We start from the raw sequence: 24,587 nt of genomic DNA, 5'->3' as shown, positions 1-24,587 counted from the left end.
AATGTCAATCTATGACTGACAGAAAAGAGAGTCAAATTGGTAAGAAATTTTTTTTTTGCACCACTGAGTCTCAAGAGAGTCTCACGTTTTGGCAATTGCTCAGATACCAGTGTGTAATACAGTCGGATATCAGTGTAGCAGAGTCAGATACCAGTGTAGTTGAGTGAGCCAGATGCCAGTGTAGTAGAGTCGGATACCACGTAGTAGAGTGGGTCAGATACATACTCATTAAAATAGCTGCTATAAATGGTGAATACCACTTTAGACAAACTATCATTGTGTCCAAGTGTTGATAACAAACATTAAAAATCATGTTATTAAGCTTGCAAAGAAACAAATGTGATAATAATTGAAAATGACAGAATGTCAAAATACTGCCCGAATCCATGAGAAAACCAAAAAAATGTGACTGAACACGTATATATATCGGGCGTCACTTTTGCGCCCAGTAAGGGCCTCAAATATGAGAACAAGCTGAAACAGGTCATTCCTGGGGTCATCCAATCACAGGGCTTCCTGTAGCTGGTTTCGGTTTGTCTCTAGGGCAAGGCAGATAGGAGATATATTTAAGCTTTAAAGTCGACGTGCCTGTTTTCGTCCTAATTTTGACCGAACCGGTAATTTTACTCTAGATATCTAGATTTAGATCTAGATCTAGTCTAAATTAAGATCTACAGTAAAAAGTTGGATGGACTTCCGTAACGAGCGACCACCCCATCAAACACAATAATTTTATCAATAAAGAATAGGCTTAAACCCTAACCCTGACGTCCCTGACCCAAACCCTAACCCTAACCCTTCCCCTAGTCCTTCCCCTATCCCTAGCCCTCAATAAGATTCTGCTCTGTCTCATAGTGGTCGCTCGTTACGGAAGTCCTCCCAAAAAGTTAGTATTCACTGCCTCCCGATTCTTGAAGTATTTGATAAAATACTGGCAATCTTTAAATATCTGCACGGTTTGCTCACATTGGTTTTTTGGGTATTAACCCTAGTCCTGCGGGGGCCGGGTTTATGTCGCTCGATAAGCTTTGCCTTCGTTCTGGTCCCGCGTCAGTCTGGCTCAGCGCCCGCGTGCCGAGCATCATCTTACGTGAAATTCGGGTCCCGTGTCGGATCCTCATTCGCGCGGGTCAAGTGTGTGTGCGTCAGTGTGCTTGAGTTTGTGTGCGTTTGTGGCGTTCTTTTAGAACCGCCTGCGTTGGTTCGTAATACAGGCGGCCACTTATATTCTCACCCCGGGTGAGAAGAGCGCAGGCGAGCCTTAAATTTTGGCTTTTCTCACTCGGTGTGTGTTAATCGTGATAGATAGCCTAGGCCTAGGCCAACCAGTATAGCGTTCACAGTGAACCACAGAATTCTACACTGTGATAACAGAAGTGTAGAATTCTGTGCCGTGAACAAACATTCCAGCGCTTTCGTGTTAAAAGCATGCAATTTTTTCTGTGGGCAGTGAGAGAGAGAGAGAGGAGACAGAGAGAGAGAGAAGTAGCCTGAGAACTTCTAGGCAAAACTAAATGGCGAACCGCGTAGTTCGGCTTGACTTGAAAAGTAAAATAGCCGTTGCATCTTTGTAGACGACCAAATTAATTTACTTTTGTGTTTTAACATCATTTTTTATCTTTGTTTTGGTCAATTTGATCTTCCACACCGATAGACAGTTTTCAGAAAGAGATGGAGAGAGAGAGAGGAGGAGGAGAAGATCTTTCGAGAACTTCTGGGCAAAACAAAATCGCATAGTTCGGCTCGATTCGAAAAGTTAAATAGCCATGGCATCTTTGTAGATGATCAAATTAGCTTACTTTTGTGCTATAACGTCATTTTTTTCTTTGCTTTTGTCGATTTGATCATCCACACCGATAGACAGTATTCCGAAATTAGGAAAAACAGGTCTTGTTTCACACCGGGTGAGAATAGCCAACGCTGGCAAGTCTCACCCGGAGTAAGAGGTCGATCGTATTTTTATTCTCACCCCGGGTGAGGATAGCCACTTCCAATCGAGGCATGTCTCATTCAAAACAATCATTGGTAGCTCTAGATGTTCGTCAAATGAAATTATAGAAGAAATTGACCCACTTAGACATGAGGAGCTTGAAAGGATAGTCAGGAAACAAGACTTCCATTTTTCTATAAAAAATCTTTCGAATGAGCTTGATTTTATATGAAATGAAACTATCTGATAAAAAATAAGTTTGTTTTATAGTTTTAAATTAAATACCAATGCAGGTACAAAGAACAATTTGATGCAAAACATTCGAAAATTGACCTTAATTACCCCCTTTCGAACGTCAGGTCATTCAACAACAAGAGCGTCTAGAAAGGGTATTGAAATGGGCGTAACTACTTGTAATGTCTTATAAGCTTGTGAGAGGGGGCTTTTCATATGTGTTTGTAACACTTTATAAATAGAAAACTATGAAAGATAGAGCGTTATTTTCATCATCGATTAACACACTCCCACGGTATTCATGGCGAAAATACACGTTTCCCGGCGCGTGCGTTGTACACCAACAGTACACACTAAATTACCCTGGCGGCCTGCCCGGAACGTCCGACGCAATCGGTTGCTGATAAGATTTGCATCTCAGCACAGACGCTGGACAAGAGTTAACTCATTCGCTACGCAGAGCTGTGGGCAGCGGCGTGGTGAAAGTGTCGTCGGTACGCCAAGTCGCCCCTGACGGCTCGAGAACCGATCTATAATTCAAGCTTAGATTTGATTCCAATCCAGATATCATGATGTTAAAATAAAGTTATAAAATAGTATAACATTGACTTCCGGGGCAAGCGTTTCCATCGAAAATTGGAAATTTAGATTCAGTTTTGAAACGCGTTTTCGTAGTTTATATGCGACTTTGTTTCATCGCAATGCCCAAACTATAGGCCAGACACCAGTTTTAGTACTTTGACACAACAAAATGTATCATTATTTTGCTCACTAAAGAAAAAAATAGGACTCTTCTTTATAATACCTAGCATCTGCGTTTGTCGCGGCCGCGACCTGCAAATCGCGGCCATGATTTTTGGCATTTTTTTGGTCCGCGAATCGATTTTTGGCATTTTTCTGACTAAAACCCACCGCTAGGAAGAAAAAATCGTTTTAAAACAACAAAAACTGGGAATATAATATTCGTGAAAAAAAGAAACCAAACCTCTTTATTTTAGAAATAAAGTTTATTTTCACTTTTGCTTCACTTCGTCTCTTTCTCACTTGTTAACACTACGTTGATTTGTAATTTTCATGAGAAGAATATAAGTAGGCTACATTACATACTATTTATATTGATGTTTCTCTTTCATGTTTCCCTGTTTGTTGTGTTTTATTTTGTAGTTGTGTTAATTTTTTTTTCTCGTTACTGTTCTGATATGTTATTTTTACATTTTTGTGTGTGTTTAAATAGCGTAATGTTTTTCCTACCTTTTTAAAAAATGTGTTATAGTTATGTTACAGCGCGTCTCCATCAAAAACGAACACTTACACTGGAAGGCCTCTTGTGTGTGATACCATGATCTACATGTTAGATCCTGTACTTTTTCTTGAATTACACGCGTTTAGGGTTAAAACGGCCAGTCTATGGATGGGTTGATGCACGCCCTTGTTTGTTAATTTCTGTGTTTGTTTAGATTTGCTGTCTAATTTTGACTTCATTCTGTTGTGAAACCTTTATTTTTCACGTTTTTACACACTGTGTGTGGGTGGTTTGCTTCTTCTTTCCTATGAAACGTATATTGTCCTTATCTCCCCTTCTTCTTTTTTTTATGTTTGTCTCTCTCTTATAACACCTCTAATCTTCTGGTGCTCATATATATATATAATGACCTTTTATGCAGTTGCGAGCGCCATAAAACCTCTACTAAAACTAAACACTCTGTATGGCTGCAAATGATATTCTGCATGCTTAAAACAGAGCACAAGAAATTCTGGCATTTTAGATGAAGTTGTCTCTATCAACATATTGCTATATATAATATACGTCGTAACAGAGAGTTGAAAGCTTGAAAATGAATGGCAACTTTTTGGCAACTTTTGCCATTTTTGTGGCAACTTTTAGACAAAAAAATGGCAACAAACGCAGTGTATGCTAGTAATACTGACTATTGAACTCAAATTGCCAGTGCACTGTACTGTTATTGAGAAATCAATATTTTTGAGTGCTAGATCTAGGTCTAGATTATAATCCAGATTTAAATTGTCAAAATATTTTTTTCTCCTCAAAATCACTACTATTTGGTGAAATTACATAAAAAGTACCACTCAAGACAGTATAGGTTTATAATTCCAAATGCAATTTTGAATAATTCAATGTAAGATACGAGTGGGTTTTTTTCTGTTTGTGAATGCATCTTGTCCTTTTTTCAAGATTGTAAAAATAATATATTTATTTTCAATACTGGATGTTATGATCCAAATGTACAAATCGTCGCCTATCACATAAAAGGGCGTATCCCTGTTTCTTACTTTTTCAGGAGAATGATTTAAAGATTTTCAGACTTTGGTTGCATCATCCTTTTCCCTTGTCATTTTAGTAAATGGCATCCTACCATCGGGATATTTGGATATTGTGGGCATGATAAGATATCAAACAATGAGCAAGATTAGTTTTTCACTGTTTTTGATAATTTCACTGCGAAAATGTGCCATCTGATGGCATACGCCCTTTCGTGTGATTGTTCAATTTTTCGTCCTGTCCAAAATCAGTGTATACGCCCATGTATACGATACACCCTGTATTTGAGTGTCCACACAATGAATTTCAGTCTTCAGACTGACCAGTAGAGGATAAAATTCCTCAAGACATCACTCCTCACTCCCCCATCCACCCGCCAAATCTTCCCCTTTCTCTTCTCCTCCCCATACCTCTCTGTGTCTGTCTGTCTGTCTGTCTGTCTGTCTGTCTGTCTGTCTGTCTGTCTGTCTGTCTGTCTGTCTTTCTGGAAAGTCTCTTGTAGAACAAAACATTTTCATGTGAAATCGGCAAGTATATGACCTGCTGGAGATCAAAGTTCCCAGCCAGAATGCTGTGGTCAGCTTGAACCATCTTCTTGCAAATCTGCTTAAGTTGTCGCATCTTTTGTTTTTCTGCATTGTGCCTGTTGTAAATTTTCCTGAGTTCATTTTTCTGTGCTTCGTCCCCTTTCGGAAAGAATTGCAGAGTGAGCACTGGTCCTTTTTAGGATGAAAGGCCAGGCTTTTCGTCTTGAACACTTGGCTGTATGTGTGAAAACTTGGGATGTCATTGCACAGATTTTTTTTCACGAACATGTCGTACATTTTGGACAATATGAGGTCTGGGTTGAGATACTCTTTGCTGGTAGAGGTCCTACAGTATTGCGATTCCACGCGTGGAAATCTGTCAATGTGTTGACTGGTTATCTCCCTGTTTTGTTCTTCTCTTGTCTTCATCTGCTCCGATTGCCTGCCCCCTCACTTGTCTTCTTCCACAATGCCGGTCTCCGTAATCTTTGACAAAACAACTCGGACACATTTCTCTGAAATACCCAAGGTTGCAAGGAATGTGGTCCTACACACTTTCAAGCGCTTTCCATTGACTGTGATGTAATAAGCATGTGTTTGGCTGCGTCGAGAGTTTGGTTTCCTGACCTTGGGCTCTGTCGTCTCAATATGTGGCGCAACGAACTCTCGCTGCTTCTGCAGGTCAGTTAGTTTATAAAAGTCCTGAAATATAGCTCCCTCCTATCCATTCCTGAGATTCCAGAACACTGACGGCCAGCTCTCGTACATTCTTTTCCAACGCAGCCCTTTCTCATCATTCATGCTGGAACAACCTTTTTCGTGTCGGCGCTCATGTACTCTTGGCCAGATTGTCGCTTTCTTTTTGCATCGTTCTTCGTGTTGATTCTCTTCCGTTTCTTTGGGGATGCCTGGTGGGCTGACCCTTCAACTTCAAATGATTCTGGTAGCCGTTCGTTGCTACTCTTGGTCTCATCGGTCTCAAAATCATTGTGCGCTATGGATTCAGAGTTTGTTGATTGCCCTGTCTTTCCATGTTGACTACAAAATACTGAAACTTCTAGGAAATAATCATAGCAGAGGAGAACTATACATCTGGTGCATGCTGCAAATACTTTGTTTTGCTTCTTTTTTTTTACTTCACTTTTGCCTGATTTGAAAGATGGGTCCGTGTCCGAATCATCAAAGTCACCAAGGCCAAGAGACGTGTCTTCATTCTCAGCCTCGTATTGATCATGAAATTCAATTGTCTTTGTACGCCTACATTTCCTAAGTTTAGCTAACAGAATGTCATCTGCCAAAGTTAGAGTCACTTTCATTGAAATGCGAACTTGCCATTCTGGGCCTAAAACCCAAGAAAAATCCCTGATAGTCTGAGTACAAGCTAAAGAACAATTTAGGTTGAGTTTCTTTTGCGCGCGCGCGTGTGTGTGTGTGTGTTTGTGTGTGTAAAATATGAAGATTCAGGGGCTACTTACGTGGCTCACCTAGTAGACCTGTCTTCAGATCAATATAACAAAGTCTAAGTCCTGATGTTTTTATCACTTCCGTCAGTAGCACTACCCTTGGGGGGGGGGGGGGGTGTCTATATAGCGTTGCCTTCTAGTTAATGAGTGTAGAATAATACACTAATGGAAAAACATATATTATATAGCTGAGCAATATTCATATGTGTATCATTTAGATCTGATTTAAATTTGATCAAACCCAAGTTTGCTTTTTCTTATGGTTTCCAAACAGATCACGTCGTGTGTGACAGTAAGCTGCAAGTAACAGTAACCAAGTGTAGGCTCACAATACAATAAAGCCTGCCTCATTTTCCCTCTTGCTCAGGCAGGATTCACAGTGTGTGTACACCGTGTTGTGAATCAGGCCTATTGCATCATTAGAGGAGGGCCTAGTATTATTATGATATATTACGCTATATATGGCCTTGGCCTATGCCAGAAAAAAAGATAAAAGTGTTCCTGTCGCTCACACGAAGGGACGTATCCAAGGTTTTCGTGCGAATAGAATTGATAAAACTTTGTATCAATTTTTTGCACACGAAAACGGCGTAAGCCTGTGTACGCCGTTTCGTCTGATTCGGTGGCGCTGAGTGTTGATTCGGTGGTGGTGAGTGTTAACGTACGCCCTTTTGGATTTTTTACTGCTAGTACTGTTATTTTAAAGCTAGGGATACGCCATTTCATGTGAACATAGATCTGAGGCAGGGCTATCTACTAGTAGTAACAACTCAAAACTGTCAAAATCTGGAATACGCCCTTTCGTGTGATAGGCAATGAAATTTTATGGAATCTAACTAACTGCAAATTTTTCAATATTTTCTAGTTAGATGTATTCATTTATGGTTATTGTGATGTATTATTTGACTAGGTGCAAACATTTTTTTGAGTTTCAGCAAAGATTATTAATTTTATATTTTCTAATTTTATCCGCATCCAAGCAAAAGTATGTTGCATAATCGCCTCTTGCAAGAACCAAAGTTGAAAAATACACAAATAAATAAACTTTGCAGATGTATTCTACAAACCATACTGACAATTTTGGTATAATAATATATTGTTATTTATTTGAATTTGTGGCCCCAAAGACCTTTGAACTGTGAACTAGTCATCATCTCATTTCGCCCTTCCGAAAAAAATTCGTCCACAAGCCGAAAATAATTCATAGTGAATGAGTTAGGGGAAAGGGTAGGATTACCCTAACACATGAAGCTACAGCGAGCACCTAGCACACCTTTGTGACGGGCCCAAATATAGATGACGTATTTCCGCCATCTATTTTTGTCGTCCTCTGGGGTTTCCCGTAAGACTCTTTGGTTTCCGTCGCCTTGACTGTTGACAAGATTTCAGCGTGGTTTTTTTTGGTATTAATTTGTGTTATCTTTTATAAACAGTCTCAGCAATTTTCGTACCATAAATTTACCTTCTCCTCAAAGTTGTACTCCCACACACGCGCGTGTGCACACACTGCGCACGCACACACAAGCACGTGCGCACACACAGCCCGAGCAGTCGGCGATGAAACCTAGTTCTAGTGACGAAGCCCTGGCAAAGCGAGCCTGCTACGGTGGTGAGAGTGGTGAGATCTAGTCAACTGGTTTTATACAGGTTTCCGTTAAGGCAGGTTCAACTGTAGTTTCTACACTCATGTCGGATCACGATTGGTGGTCGCGATGCGCGTTGAAGGGAGGTATGAGTCATCACGACCAGTGATGCGCACGCAGAGGGTTTAAACTTGAAAATCAGGGTGCGGAAGCAGGGTTGTTGGAGGATTGATTTGATTAAAGATGAAAGAAAAGAAAGCTTTCTTCAACATATGTATACACTGGAGGGTGGTTAAATTGACGGACCTGTAGGTCTATGCATGTTTACATTTTGTTAAATTATTAGAATCTAGATATTATTAATATTATAACTAGCCTTTGACGGGTGATCTATCGCACATTTAAGACATAAGAAATTTCCTAAGAATAGGAAAGAGAAATTATCAGAAATAGATGTTTACACAGTTCCAAGGAAAGTGGGCAAATTTTGCAGTCACTACTAAGGGGGATAAATAAAGCTGCTCACCGCACCAGACCATGGTGTCCAATAGGCATCAGGAAAAGATTTCCGCAGAATTGGTTATTGTTATGGCCAAGGTGATTGTAAAGCATTGATCTGCACAGACCAGACAGCTAGTTCTGAAGTGAATATGAACACCAGAGATTCAATCATTTTAAACGAGACATTAAGAGAAGAGAGAATCATTTGCCTGACTGAAGCTATTGTCAGGGCAAGGACAGCAATAGCCGAGTTTGCAGTGTAGCCGGAGTGGTTTGCTGCTTTACCCTCGTTCATAGAAGACATGAAAACATGTTCAATTCCCCTATGACGATGGTTTCTTACAAAGTATCTCCAGGACTCCCAATTACGCACAAATGTGCGTATATTACGCATTAAACCTGCAGATTACCCCCTTTAAGTTTTGGTGGTGTGTGAGCGTTACTCTAAAATTTCATTTCGGGGGTTTGCACATGCTTTATAACATAGATGGTGTGTGTCCGGCAAGCATCATTTCCCTCTTCTCCATCCTGAAGCCGAGTCAATGATTTGACAATTGACAACACACCCACACACGTACACGGCACCGCAGTCACCTTTTGTCAGAAGCAGTCAACCTGCTTATCAGCTGCACACAGTTTCCGGCAACACAGGCTTGCTTCAGCAGAGAAGCTCCGCCCTCATTCTGATCGTTGGCATTTACCGATGTCGTGCCGTGAGATTACCCCAACAGACCTGGCTACTTATCCCGATTTGTATACCGATTTTTTGCTTGAAATCTCAAGCATCCCAATTTACCCCACTATCGATCACATGTATTCCTTTTTTGTGTGCCATCTGTTGCGCTGGATTGTTCTAAAAACTTACTCTGCCTTTTTCTCTGTCGTGGGAAGCACCCGTTAAACTTTTTGTCAGCAGGAACTCGGAGCACTAACTCCCGAAATATCAATGCCGGATTTAGTAGTTGATTCACCCCAAGTTGTGTTGGATCTTTGCTCACACTTGTTATTTCCACTATACCTAATTGAAGTAATATCGATTTAGCATTCTGACTTGGGACATTCTCAAGATCTACTTTTGCTTTTGTTTCCACTCAGAATTCTCAGAGGATGGCCTGATAAATGTTTCAATTGCGACATACAAATGATCAATATTAATCGTAGTTCTGCTGTTACTTTTCAACAGAAGCTTTGTCCAAATGCTGGTTAGTCAGGCCCGTCATGAAGACCCGTCAGTAAAACTGTTTCAATCACATGTTCGCACCACGCGACTTCGGCATGTGAGTTCCCGCGTGTGTCGGGGACCGTCAGCTGATGGGGTCAATTTAAGTTCATGCACACTGGTTGAAGCATTTCTCGAGACTTAAGAGGGGTGGGGTTGACACTTGGGACATTGGAGTCCTTGACATGATACTTCAGGTAAACATGAATTGTCTTGCCATATTTAAAAAAAAACAAAACTCGAAAGACTGGAAAGTGGACCCTGGGATGGCTCTAAAGAATAATGAATCAGTTTATTTTCTTTATGTGTTACAGTCAGAATTGACCCCTTTCGGTTTGTCAACTTTATTTTATTTTTGATTGGCTTAACCACCACCACCCCTTCCAAGCGAACACAACTCTAATTCTAGTCAATATTACTAATTTATTTCTTGTTGTTACATTGAAACCTTACAGTTAATAAAAAATCGTTAGCATTTAATCATAGTCATGGTCACTCTATGTGTGTCTTGTGTGAATGTGCGTGTGAGTTAAATGTTTACATGCAAAAATTCTTACTATGAAATTACGAGATACAGTAATCTCCACCTAAGATCCCACCTTTTACGATCTCGGTTCGCTTAAAATCCCGCTGTCTTAAGAAAACAGACTTTTTACTATACAAAAGTCACCCCTAAGATCCCGCTCTGATTCACTCTGAAGGTCTACATTCGGCTAAGATCCCGCATTTCAGATCATAACTTGCGGAACAAAAACCTGGGCGGGCACAGTCGATCAGCCAAGAGTGGAAAGTTGAGATTAATAAACTGTCCGTCGCGTCAAAGATCAGCCACTGTCGTGAATATGATCACATACACGTTGTAAAACTCGATGAAGCGATACAATGTTTGCCCCAGACGGGATCACAACGAGGTGTGAACTGACCGTCACGTTTGTTTTCCCCACGCATCGAACTCACACCTGAGCTCTCCACCTAAACTTACATCACTCGCTGGGTGGGTAGGACCTACACCAACGCCTACTCTAATCCCTCAAGGCGGGATGATATCGAACCATGAACTCTTCCTTGACCTTTGCAGCAGTTGTCTCTACCCCGAATTTGCGAGACAGACTGAATTTTAATTGGTGTGTTCACAACGTAATGGTGTGTAACGACAAAGGCGGTTGGGGAGGGGGGGGGGACTCGGTCAGAGGTGGAAAGCTTTTACAGGTAAAGGGGAGGGGCAACTAGATATAAGCGTAGATCTTGAGACTCATGATAGGATAATAAGTGAAAATGGCACGCCTCATGCCACTATGCACTGTGATAGGTCATCAAGGTTAACCACTCTTTGCTCGCTATAAACCATAAACCCACCAAGGGGTCACGTCAGTTCATTTTAGAATGGAGGGAGACCATTTTACCAATTGTGAGCCTTAACATGGGTCACCGGAGATTCTTCCCTGGGTTCGTCGGTTAACTCTCTCGAGTTTACCACTTTTTGAGAAAATTGTGTTGATTCACAACCTCTTCAGACCTTTGCCCTGGTGTGAGTAAGTCTTGTACTATACCCAGGCTTATTATGTATCTATGTAAAGGAAATTGAATGTAGAATACAGTAAAATGATAACAATAAATTTTTTAAATATCTGCTTTGAGTGGTGACCTACTTTAACTGTTACTAAAAATAGATTGTGCACACAATTTTACATGAAACTGACAAACATAAAGAAGGAAAAAAGAAATTATGATCAGATTGGCCCAAAATTTATTTATATTCTAAAAGAATGTCCATTTCTGCTCATGACAGACAAAGAATGAATAATTTAGGACCCATATGAACACTTTGGTGACACATGGAAAATTACATGTATTTTGGTGATAATTGTTACAGAAAATAGAATTTTCGCAAAATTCTCTGATTATTCCCATTGTGCCAAGATTAGGCTATGATATTTCTACAAAAACATTCAAATCACATTATTTGACAATAAAAGAAGAGAATGCACCATCTAAAAGGTTTATAAACCAACTGTGATGCTAGAAAAATTAAAACTTGAGTTCAAAAATAGTGATGAAAACATTTGTGCATATATTTCCACCCAGAGTATGTTATTGAATACAAAAACATCACTCATACTCATTAGCTGGATGATCTAAAAGAAGACAGTTTCTTGTGCTACTAAAACAGAAGTTTTTTCCACTCTTGTTACATTTGACACTCTCAACTTTCTCAAGACAATAACAACGAAAACAATTTCTGCGCTAGAGATGGACCAGTCTCTTTCATTGCCGCAAGGTTGGCCTACTCGTAAGTGTATGTTCAGATCTGCAACACAAATGCCTCCATTCGAAAGAGAGAAGAAAGCACCTGTTGGAAAATAGATAAACAAGAAAGAATTGATGATAAAAACCATCCGTGAAAAGAGATATTTATATATGATAAATTTGATGGATCCACGAGAGAAATTTAAGGTGGATATATAGAGGCTATACAAGTACATCAACATGATACAAAATTCAGCAACAACACAGCAAAATACACATTACAAATTATACTACGCACGCACCAATGCACCATTCAATCAGACAAATGTACACACACAGTACATCTGTGCGGGATGAACCCTTCTCTCTGTCTCGCTCATTCTTTTACCCTCTCATCTCTCCCCCCCCCCCCCCCTTCCTCTCATGCAAGAGCACACGCACAGACACACACACACACAAATATACACACACACAAACTCACACACACACACACACACAGTGTTCAACAGTGCAACAGTTAATTTTGAACATAACAGACATCCCAATTTGTTCGTAAATTCTTGTTACAGCTAAAGTAAATGAATAGTCAAGCAAAGCATATGAATTGTTTCATTATTTGAGAAAAAAACCTGAGCATTAGCAATATCTACTGATTTTTTATAGTCTTGTAAAAAATAATGATTATTATAAAAATGCAAATCGACCGGGGAAAAAATTCTCCTGGTGTCAGATATTTCCACATCTTGTTTGGTCCGGTCCTCATTGGGTACCTTGCATCGTCCGCATCACGTTACGAACCAATGAAGTCACCCCTGTCGGAAAATGCACAGGAACAAGGCATGTTAGAACAAGTCAGCACGACTTTTTTTTCTACCACTCCAATCATACCACTCTCTGATTGTCAGACTCAGTTGACAAAAATGACAACTGGCAACTCACCTGAGCTGAGGCCACATAGATCTAAATAAATTATTCCCTTGTTCACATAAAAATTAAAAATTGATGATACATTTAAATTTAAACAAATAATAACAAACTGCAGTAGATAGCAAACATTATCAATCAGTTGTAATGTTGTAAACTAAGAGAATCGTCTCAGGATCCGCCATTTTGAACGTAAACAAGCAGCTAGCAACCGCACCTTGGGTAAAAAAAAAAATGCCAAAAAAATAATAAAAGCGAGAAAAACTTATCAATTCTAACCAATTTCATAAGAAAACACCAATTTTAATCATTTATACAATAAAACACACGTTTTAGTACCTCCGGGGCCAATATTAGGTTTCGACAGGTCTAGCTGTTCATAGATGCTCAGTGCAATCATCACTCACCCGTTGGCTGCACCACTTGGTCGTGGTTGAGGACTTGCTACGTCATTGTCAGACTCTTTATCTGATTCAGAGTCTCTGCCATCGATAGAAAACTCACTAAATGAGTCATCCAGACCATAATCGGGGTCAGAATCGGACATTTTACTTGAAAACTTGTTCGTTTTTTGTGAAGACAGTCGAGCAGCTGTTCTTTGTTACAGAATGGAGGCGAAGGAAATGAAAGTAGTCGGGAAATTGAGGTCATTATCCGGGCACCTCTAACGGCTAACTCTTTCAAAAAAGGAGTTACAAATTGTGTATTTATAAAAGTTTAGCCATTCCTTTACAGAAATAAACCACATAGCAGACTCTAGGCAAATTATTATAGCGGCAGCCGGCTTCGCTTTGGCGATATACATGGGCGTGAACTCGAGAGCGTTAAGGTCACGGTTCGCCTAAGATCCTGCATTTTCTTGCTCCCGAGCACAGAGATCTTAGGCGGAGACTACTGTAATTGATTTTTGAGGATTAGTTTGTCAGGTCTAAACAAAAAACCAACAGCCCTTTAAGTTTCTAAAACAAAGGTTTTAAGTACCCCTTAAAAAAGAAAGCCAAAGGGTGAAGGAACCTCTATGAAACCTCCTTGAATTTGGTTGGGAGTTCAACGCAGGAACCCTGTCTTTAGGTGGCCTGAAAAGAGGAGCCCTGATCTCTGTCTTTCGTTTCCCTCTCATCCCAGATTGGCCCTGACAGGTAGGGTCAAAGTTGAAGCAGCCCGCCTCCTTAATGATCTAAATCGTGTAGATGGGGGCATAAACTGTAAACATCTACAAAATGTTATAGAGGATAGTGTATTGTGTAATTGTAGGATAGAAAAATATTGCATGTTACATTAATTTTCAAAATATTTTTGCTGTGATGTTGCATAAAATGTTCTAATGTAGGCTCTTTAGATGATTAATTTTGCTTGCATATAATCCATGCTCATGACTGCGTGTGGCATAAAAAGTTATAGTAAGGTAGCAAGTTTCATTGCTGTAAGTAGATTAGGTTCTAGTTCAAAGTGTATATTCTTTTTGGTTTGAAGAGGACTAAAAGCAGGTCCATACCCTTTGCTATATATTCTATGTGTGCAAAAACGGTTAAAACAAAAAGATTAATTAAAAATTTATTTATTAACCGATTTTCAAAATTTTAAAAATGTATAGTAATCTGCACACCCTTGTCCATCACATAAAACCAATCAGTACAGCAAAATCATCTGCCTTTGCTTTTTCAATGCTTGCCTTGGTCAGTGAACTGCAGTGTTCGAATATCCAAAAAAAAGTTGACTTTAATGCTCTTTTTGTTTCAGATTCTCAGTACCTTTGATGACAAGAACTGGTACAAAGCAGAGCTCAATGGCAAGGAGGGCTATGTTCCCCACAATTATATTGAAATGTGCCCACACTCGTAAGTAGACGCAAGTGTTTCTGTTCCAAAGCATCTTCATTTATTCTTTTAGTTGAGTACTCTCCCACAGACTGACTTTAAAAATAAAGTAAAAAAGTACACCTCCAGTCTGTGGGAGAGCCACTGGAAAAAACAGACGAGTAACAAACTCTATAATATTAAACCCAACCTGGGACCGCGAAATCCTTCGGACCTCTCCAGAAGAGACGAAGTCATTTTTACTCGATTACGCATCGGACATACGGCCCTAACACTCAAATACCTCCTTCAGGGAGAAGAGAAGCCGTTCTCTGTCGGATGCGACACAGATTTTACCATGAGACACATTTTGACCGAATGTCCAGACTTTGGAGAGATCCGAAGGAAAATACTTTAAATGCAAAAAATTGCAAGACATTTTTTCCTTAGTTGGTCCCAACAGAATTTTGGATTTTATGAAGGCCATTGGCCTTTATGGGAAGTTGTAGAGCAGAATTAAATTATTACAAAATTTTATGAAGGTTATTTTAGATTGAAAAAACATATATTTACACCAAATTTTAAATATTTTAACATTTTTAGATCAAGTAACCCGTACCCAGCTGTGCAGTGAACTGCGAATAAAAAACTAACTTTTGTTTCGCGCGCTCATATGACCTTATGCAGTTGCGAGCGCCGTAAAACCCCATACTAAACAAATTGAGTTTACAGTTTTCATTGTGGTGTCAAGATTGTTAGGATGAGAATTGTAGGCCCCTGCCTTGTGACAAACTGAGTAGGTAGTGTAAAATGTCATTCAGATACAATAAATTTTGTTGACCATGAAGCCGTTTAATAAGAAATTCCTGTTAACAGCATAGATATCAAATCACTAGGGGGGGTTCTCATTTAATCTTATGCATCGCAGCTGCCCATCTAATAACAAATTCCTGCTAATCTAGTTAACAGAAATTTTATCATTCCTCCTGGCTTACTCCTCTCCTTTCCCTTTTTTAAAAGGATGCTCACAGTAGCCTTCCGTTGTCAATACAAGTCACTAACCATGCGTTCAATGGGTTACCCTCCATCCAGTTTTTTCTCCTTTTTTCCCCTGTGCTGCAGGACATGAGGGAGTGGTTTCATGGGACAAGGAAGCGAGACACTGGGAAGTTGCCAATGGTCTCTAAGTAAAGGGGAACATTCTGGGGTTAAAACTTTTTGTTCTGGTTTGTTTTCTGATTATCTATACAATGTGCGGCTGTGATTGTTCAGTTCTGTGTTTTTTAATTTGCCTTTGTTCTTGCATTGCTTAGTTGTGTGGAAAACCGTCAAGTAAACAGCTACAACCTCCCTTGAACCTCATTCTGTGCAGGTCAAGGCATTCATCTGAGGTTGAAAATAACGTTTTCCGTTTTTTTTTCCAATTTCCAAAGGTTGGCAGCTCTGTAGTATTATTAATGGGGTAACTACAAATTTACACAAGTCAAGGAACAGTAAGAAAGGAGTCGCCTTCTTTTTTTTGCTTTTGCTAATAGCATTTGTTCCTCTTCTCTCTTCTCTCACTTTTACTCCCATCTGTCTGTCTCTCTCTCTGTCTGTCTGTCTGTCTGTCTGTCTCTCTCTCTGTCTGTCTGTCTCTCTCTCTGTCTGTCTGTCTGTCTGTCTGTCTGTCTGTCTCTCTTTCTCTCTCTCTCTCTCTCTCTCTCTCTCTCTCTCTCTCTCTCTCTCTCTCTCCCTCTCTCCCTCTCTCCCTCTCTCCCTCTCTCTCTCTCTCTCTCTCTCGCTCTCGCTCTCTCTCTCTCTCTCTCTCTCTCTCTCTCTCTCTCTCTCTCTCTCTCTCTCTCATATATTAAGATGTCACTAGTCTCACTGTGCAATTTTTGTCTACGCTGTTGTCAGGTGGTACGTAGGCAAAGTGTCAAGATCAAAAGCAGAAGAAATGCTGCTGCAGACAGAACAACCGGATGGTGCTTTTTTGGTGCGCAATAGTGAAAGCGCCCCTGGAGAATTTTCTATCACAGTCAAGTAAGTCCAATTCTTCGTGTGGAATCGTATACAGTTAAAATGAGTGTCGCTAATGTAATTTTTTTCGACCATGACTGATGAGCGCCATATCCCTGAGTTTGGAATGTTGTAAGTTAAGAAGGCCTTGTCAAGCCTTGTTTGGATATTCCTCCCCTTGACGAGCTATCTGAAGATGTTCATAAGTGCAACATGTTCAGTGTCACTTTTAGATGAAATATATTTTGTGGGACAATAAAAGTGCAATAAAATCTACTTTTAAGGCCGATTTCACTGTAAGGTCACACAGATTTCCCACTTTCCAAACATTTTAAGATTTTTTCAATCTTTGTCTAGATAGATGTATCATATCTCAAATTAAAGCTATTTAAAAGGGGAATTCAAATATGTGAACTAAAGAGTCAGCAAAGGTTCAGGAAAAAAATTTTAACAAAAAAGCAACCTCACCTCAGAATTTCCTCAACGTCCAATATAATCCAATGTTTCAGAAAAAACACCACAATCCATGAACACACAGCCATAGTTGAAAAAATGTTGTATTGGACACGGCGTCACTTTTCGCCCGATTCTGTTACTTTTAGTTCGCGTGACTCAGCAGCCCGCCGGAGCTCCCCGGCTCGGGGTCACGGGGTTAATGAGCCCTGAGGCGACTTTGCCGGTGTCGGTTGGGAAGTTCGCATTTTTTTCTATGTTTAAAACGATATAACTTCTTCCCCATCCCACACAGCAAACCATTACGCGGATGTACTAAAAGCTCAATGTCTTGAGATTTATTCTGCGTCAGAATGGTTAGTTTCTGTGCCTTAGTTTTTGTTCTAGACAAGTGTTTGTAGAGTACCCAATTTGTCCTATTTTAGTTACAAAGTTATGAATAAATGATTGTTATTTTTAAAAAGGCATGACAGATCTCTCCAAATTCTGTGTTAAACTGACTACGAATATCATGTCTTTTACCATGAGAAATCTTAAATCTGTGGTAGTAGTAATAGTCAAGTTATAAGAGAAGAAAGATGCACATCTGCAGACGATCAGCGTTAGCTCTTATTTTACTATTAAACAAGAGAAAGTTACTCTGCGTTTGTTCATGAATCATGCTGTGTCTGTGGCAGCCTGCATACAACTAAAAAGATATAATATAAGCGATTTAAAAAACCACAAAACCGTGTAAATACATGGGTAGAGATAAACTTCTAGTATGGAATAAAAATAATGACAGCTAAAACATTCATTCTTAGTTTTTGTGTAGGAAATATGCGCGGACACAATTATGAATGTAAAGAATCAGTCACATTGTCAGTTATTGCAAATGGTCATAGAAACGTAAAAAAAGCTGGAAAAGTCTGGTGCTGATTTAGTGTCCCTGGATAGCTAGAAATTATTCTTTTAACCCAATTACGAGAAGTCATCCTTATTATTCAGTCAACTTACAAAACCTAGACTTAGCGTTTTAAGAAAAGTAAGCAATTTCTGGAGTGTAACAGATACTGTTCGTGTATTAGATCTACGTTGAAGATATATTCTAGCACTAAAATCGAATTGTACTTTTCATTGAGAAACTTCATGATAACTTTTATAAACTTTCGAGAAAATATGCGAATATTCATGATTATATTAGACACATAAAGTTGTATTTGGAGGAATTACTTCGTAGCGAATTGTGTGCCCGATGGATAAAATTGCAAAATTACAGCCTTCTATTATAAGCGCAGATACCATCTTTTCTGAGTATCTGCACTAATGTTATGTCGTTCACATTCCAAAAGTTCGACAGATTTTGACGATGCGGTTTTTTTTTATATTGATTTTTTTTCATTCACGCTAGTCCAAAAAAAATTACAATTTAGCATTGCCGACTCCAGCGCGTCTAACGAAATAACCAGACAAGTTACAACGTCCGTTCTTTTTTGAGTCTCAAGAACAGAAATGCGTGCTTTGGGTACACTAAATGAGAATTACCATAAATACAAGGATACACCTTAAATTGTATGTTGAAAAGTACAAAAAATTAGGTCGGCCTAGACAGAGCGGCGACAGGGAACTGACCCCCGTGACGTGATAAGGCGCCCGGCGGGGAACCCCCCGCGGCAACTAAAATTCCACTGCGGGTGCGCCGTGTGGAGTATTTAATTACCCTCCTCCCCACAACAAAAAAATGTCTCCCCCAATTGTCTTTGGAGGGCGGAGGACCACAACCTCCTCAAGGTGCACAACACAGATTTCATGAACATCAGGGAAAATGAAAGAAGCCCCTTGTTTCCTCATGAAGGTCCTCGTGCTGGCCTTTTTACATGAGGGCTGTTTCAGGTTCTTTTTCGGGGTAGGCCTAGGGTTAGGGTTAGGTCTCTTCTTTATTGTGTTTGTTTGGATGGTCGCTCGTTTCTCGGAAGTCCTTCCTTTTATGACACCCACAAAAACTCTTATATGGGGGGGAGCGCAAAATTTTCAGACAATCTGGTTGAGGCTCACATGCAGATTTACATAGAAAAAAATTTCAACTGAAAAAGGTACAATTGAAACGTGCTAAAGAAATACAGTGGAATCCTGTTATAACGAGAGGGTGGGGACAAGAGCAAAATGTCTGTTATAGCAGGATTCTCGCTATAAGGGATCCAGTAATAAATTCAAGGAAAACTAAAGTAGGCCTTATCTATGAGTTTAGTGTTCTGTTTATTTCCTTTTGCTATCTCCCCCGATGATGATTTTGTTTCAACATGAAATTTAGATCTTACTTAATCAAAATTCGAATCAGGTTTATCTAGCGCTAGATCTAGCGATGTGGACTGGCAGCTCGGCTTTGGCAATCAGAAAGAAACAGAAAGGGCTCTGGGCTAACTCGCTCACTGTTTTCCCCCACCCCACCCCACCCTGTGGTGCATTCTGTCTGCTTGCGCACGTCACACATTCGCTCCATCCATCACATTGCTGTGACCTCTCCATCCCTGCATCGGAGAAATGAGAGGCAATAATCTAAACTAGGCTTACACTGGCTTATCACGCGATGCGTTCTGCTTGTCTGCGCATGTCACACCTTCCCTACTCAGTCACTCCGGCCTTCATTGTTGACACACATGGGCTCTCCTATTCTTTGTTTCGCTAGATCGCCAACAAGTTTTTCAACTGGCGAGGTTTTGCATTATGTATAATTGGCCTATGCACTGTGCACAGCAGCAGCAATATTCCGCTATAACCGACTCACATGTTTGTCTTTATTTACAAAGGTAAAGAGGAGAAAAAAACGGGGTTTTAGAACAGTGTCTTTATAACAGACTTCTCGTTTTTTCCGGACTGTTATAAGTGGACTCCACTGTATCGAACTGAAAAAACCCAAAAAACAAATGAAATACGGTAGAGTTAAGTCCAGCTGAAAAAATAAATGAAACATGGTAGAAAAATTAATGTTCCAATAAAAAGCCAAATGAAACATGGTAGAGAAACATACAGGGGGAAAAAACAAATGAAAGATGATAGGCAAAGAAAAGAAAAACTTACAACAGCATTGTACACGAGTTGCTTCCTTTCAATTGTGTACGTAATAGAAACGAAGTCTCCAATCCTTGGCTCAGTTCGATCTAAAGTGGTGGACTCCGTTTCCTCGTGCTGGGAGGTAGAAGGCTCTGGGTCCTCCAAAAATGCCTCGTCAAGGACACTGGGGTGGCTGTTTCATAAACCTCTCCGCCTGGTGGATCCTCCGGGTCCCAGGGATGGTGATCGCGTCAGTCTCTGGGCGGTCCCTTAGGATTTCATTTTTTCCAATCAGGAAGAATTCCCGTCGGAAACCGTCCGGAGATCTGACCAGCTCTCTGTCACACCTGGCAAAGAGGTCTCCAGCATCCTTGACGGTGAGCTTCCCTGAGGTCACCGCGCGGTCCACAGCCTGGTTGATGTCTCACCGTCTGGCTCCGACCCAAGGAAATCATGTTGTATCTTTTGGCCTGAGAAGGGAAAACAGTAAAACTGTACCTGAAATATCTCAATGTTGTGAAGAATTAGGGGTATAGAGTGCATCATCATTTATGTATGCGAGATGTGGGTACTTATTAACAAAAAGGGCATAATTTTATATTGAAAAAAAAAAAAGCCAACAACATAGAAAAGACAAAGAGCGGGATAAGAACACATAACCGATGAAAATATTTTCTTACCAGTGTATAGGCTAAGGTCAGCAAAGTGCCCTTTCCTTTGTGCTGGCCAGCACAACCATCACTGAATAGATACCACAAACTGAAATTTCAAAGTCCTCTGATTTCATAGTTAACTGCACTACCTTATAGAATTTATAATTCTGAGCATTTTGATACCAAATTTATACATATAGCTTCATTTTTAACAGTTATGAACATCTGAAGTTGCAGAAAAATGTTACAGTTTTTTAATTGCAAAATGTCTACACTTTGAGATGTCACAACATTCTTAAATTTGAATAGACATTCACAAAAACTTGTAGACACACCCCTATGCACATAGAGAACAACTCAATTTTTTTCAGGGCTATCAAATGACCAGAAGATGGAAATTTATTGACGTAAACAAGGCTTTTTGACCAAAACGGCAAGAAATAATAGGGGAGGTTAAAATCACCAGTCGCGACCACCGGCTTATCAGCTGCGCGCCGGGCCGCGGTGAAGGGAAGGAGAGAGAATTTTATACGAAACCGGGGCGATGGTGCTCTGCTTGCGAGCCGACGGGGAGCGTCCGGTGTTTATTTGCGTATAATGGCTATGTTATTCTTGAAGAGGAATGAATGGGCTTTCTGCCGGTATATTTCCGTAGTCAGTTGGATCACTGGTTCCATAAAAAAACAGCACCGAAAGTTTTCACACGCAAATCTCTTCTATTAATTCTTTGAGGACAGTCTTTAGAAATATATCACCGGAAAGAGCATCTTCTCATCTTGAAATATCGACAAATCAGATTGCAGTATTTAATACCATACGCTCCCCGTTCCTGTTCAACCGAGGTCACTCAAAAAATTAATACATGAAACGCGCTGCCGCGACAGTGAAAACCTCGATAGTGTTGTCTTTTATCCCGCAAGATTTTGCTTTCAAAAGAATCGTTGATTCAAATAAATAATACCACTAAAAAGAGGAAAAGCTCCTCTTTCTTCTGATATATCAAGTGTCTGTGTGTATGCATGATCACACGCTGTTTTAGGAGGGTAAAAATATGGGTTTTGGTCTCCGTGACTGTGCGCCACGGGGGCGCACGGCCAGTTTGCGGTACCTACACTGAATATGTGCCAAAGCCTCTAAGGACATCACAGTGAAATGGTTCACAGCATGGTAATCATGACATATATCGTCTGACATGAAAACCATGCTGTGCCTCACTAGTCCTTCACCACTTTGGTAGAAGCAGACGATGGGATGCATGGTGATCTGAGACTTGCCAAAATGGGCACTCTTCACCTCAACTGTATATGAGGCTTTAATATTTTCGGCAAAGTCCATCACCATAATTGCCTCGTCTGCCCGAAGAGTGTCCTTCAGATGGCAGTACTGGCGGTACTGCCTAAAGAAGGTGTGGAGGTGGAGCACAAAGGTGCTTCCCTAGGATGGCTGGAGGAGGTCCTTTCTAATAAACTCCTCCAGGAGTTCCCTGTTAAAGAAAGTGGAATATGGTTGAAGTAATAAACCATCAATCAAGCAAAGTTAATACTGCTTTCGGTGCCGTGGGTTAAAATGGTGAAATGGTATGAGTTTCACACCCCCATCAACACTATTTGGTGCTGTGGGAGAGAACATTATACTATTTCCAGTCATTTTCAAAATTAAAGGGAGTGTGTGTTTTATTGTCCACCCTTCCTAGAAAGTGGTTTTACATCTCAACTGAAGGTCCAAACAAGAAATTATAGAGGTTGAACATAACCATGGTTACCTGCAAATATCTTTAAAGTATCAAAACTTTTCATAATACTTCAGTGCTTTCTACAATTAATAAACAACACAGGACCTGGAAAATTGGGCTCAAAATAATTCAGCTCTTAAGAAATAGAAACTTACTCCAGAGTCCCTTGCTTGGACAAAAGTTCAAGCCTCATCCTCCCCTCCTTTGAGATTCGCTCCCAATGCTGCCAGGTAGTGATGGTGGCCCCATAACGGCCAAACTGTCCTTGCAGGAAGTTTGAGAGATCCTGGCACTTACTGCATTTACCTGTAACCAAAATTTTAAAATACAAAGGCAGTTAAAAATATCCTTTGTTAAAATTCTTGTCCAACAGGTGACTTGCAATAAGAGTAACAATGAATGACACAACTTCCTTACCACACAATAGAAGGTCCAACAATTGAGTTTCAGGCAGCATCCGGAAATCTTCTAGATTGCGAGCCATCACTCAATTGAGGACCTCTATTTTCAGCTGGACATTGAGGCAGTACATGCATGCACATGTCTCCGATGTGCCTTTCCCAATCAGTCGGACTGTCTTGGGCCGGAGGGTTGTAAACTTTGTAAAGCCAATTGCTGCATCTGGATTCTCCTTCTGAAATGAAGTCAAAATAATAAAATGGCATTATTACTTGAACAAAATGTTTTCGCATAATACAGACAATATGAATTCTTGATTTGATGTAAGAGACCAAACGTTTTTGTTCGGAAATATTGTTTTTTGCCTTCTGAAATAATTACCAATAGCTAATAAAGAAGAAGATCAAATTTAGAGAGGTTTCTTAAGATACGTACCTTAAACAAAATGAAGGCCTCTTTTAGTATCATTAGCATGATGCGCCTTGGGCCAGCCTTCGTGGCATACCTCTTATGAGGCAAAACTCTGGCCATATACTGCCGAGGATAGAAAGCCTGTGGATAAATTATGAAGTGAATATTTCAGCAATGGACATTCCTTTGAAATGATTATTGATGTCAAAATTCCATTTGAAAACTTAATTCAAAGTGAAGTGCAGTGTATGTGACAATCAAGTTTTGTCTTCGAATACTGAAATGCTTTTCAAAACATCAAAGGTCATTTCACAAAAGTGTTGCTGGATCCCCATCATTGAATGGGCAGAAAAAAACAAAACATACCTAGACACACAAAAGTAGGACCCCACTTAGATTGGTAGTAATAACTTTCTTATATACGTTCGAATGAAAAGGTTAAAAGAAATACTGAAAGTCGTTACCTGCACCTCACGGAAAGCTCGAGTTTGAATCAATGATGGTTCACGCTTCCTTCGACTGGGCTGTACCTTCTGCTGAGGCACAGGTTGTAAGGGCCTGCTGAGGTGCTGCTTTACTCCTACAGCAAGGGCCCTCCTTTTTTTCGTTGACCCGGGAGTCACAACATCGGCATACTCCTCAGGGGTTCTTATTTTCCTTTTGATGTCAGACTTAATTCCTGATGATATATTTTTCATCGTTTTGCTAGACCTTATTGGAGTAGCAGTTGAGGGCGGTGCTACTGGCCTTTCTATAGGAAGCGGGGACTGTCTGGGGACTGGTGTTGACAAGTCCCGAGTGTTCAGGAGTGAGGAGGCAAATACTGGGGCAGTGACAGAAGGAAGATGGGGGGAGGAACACACTGCTGGGGGCAAAGGCTGGGGCGAGGCAAACACCGGGGCCGGGCGAGGCTGGGGCGAGGAAAACACTGGGGCCAGACCAGGCTGGGGCGAGGAAAACACTGGGGCTGTGGTGGAAGGTGGGGGTCAGGCAAACACTGGGGCTGGTTGAGGCTGGGCCACCGGGGCAGTGGTAGCAGGCTATGGTAGTGACGAAGCCTTTTGCCTTTCTCGGTACTGCCTCTGATATTCAACATTTTTTACTTTGGCCCATCTTTTCTTCTGGGTGTTCTGACGAGGTCTGGATTGGCACGACCCCCAGTGGGTCGGGGGGATATAAATAGACCCACTGCTCCGCCAGCAG

General features: G+C 40.5%; 1 protein-coding gene across 1 annotated transcript in view; it reads left to right on the top strand.

Annotated features, from left to right (window-relative positions):
• Positions 1 to 24,587, top strand: part of LOC101853529 (growth factor receptor-bound protein 2) — a 50,754-nt gene that overhangs the window by 3,368 nt on the left and 22,799 nt on the right. The window contains exons 2-3 of the mRNA XM_005092801.3: positions 14,650 to 14,747; positions 16,605 to 16,730. Of these exons, the coding sequence (XP_005092858.1) occupies positions 14,650 to 14,747; positions 16,605 to 16,730 (224 nt within the window). The remainder of the gene's footprint in view (positions 1 to 14,649; positions 14,748 to 16,604; positions 16,731 to 24,587) is intronic.

Source organism: Aplysia californica, unplaced genomic scaffold (assembly GCF_000002075.1).
Source record: "Aplysia californica isolate F4 #8 unplaced genomic scaffold, AplCal3.0 scaffold00053, whole genome shotgun sequence".
Taxonomy (NCBI): domain Eukaryota; kingdom Metazoa; phylum Mollusca; class Gastropoda; order Aplysiida; family Aplysiidae; genus Aplysia; species Aplysia californica.
The sequence above is the reverse complement of the archived record's forward strand: the minus strand, read 5'-3'. Positions and strand labels throughout refer to the sequence as shown.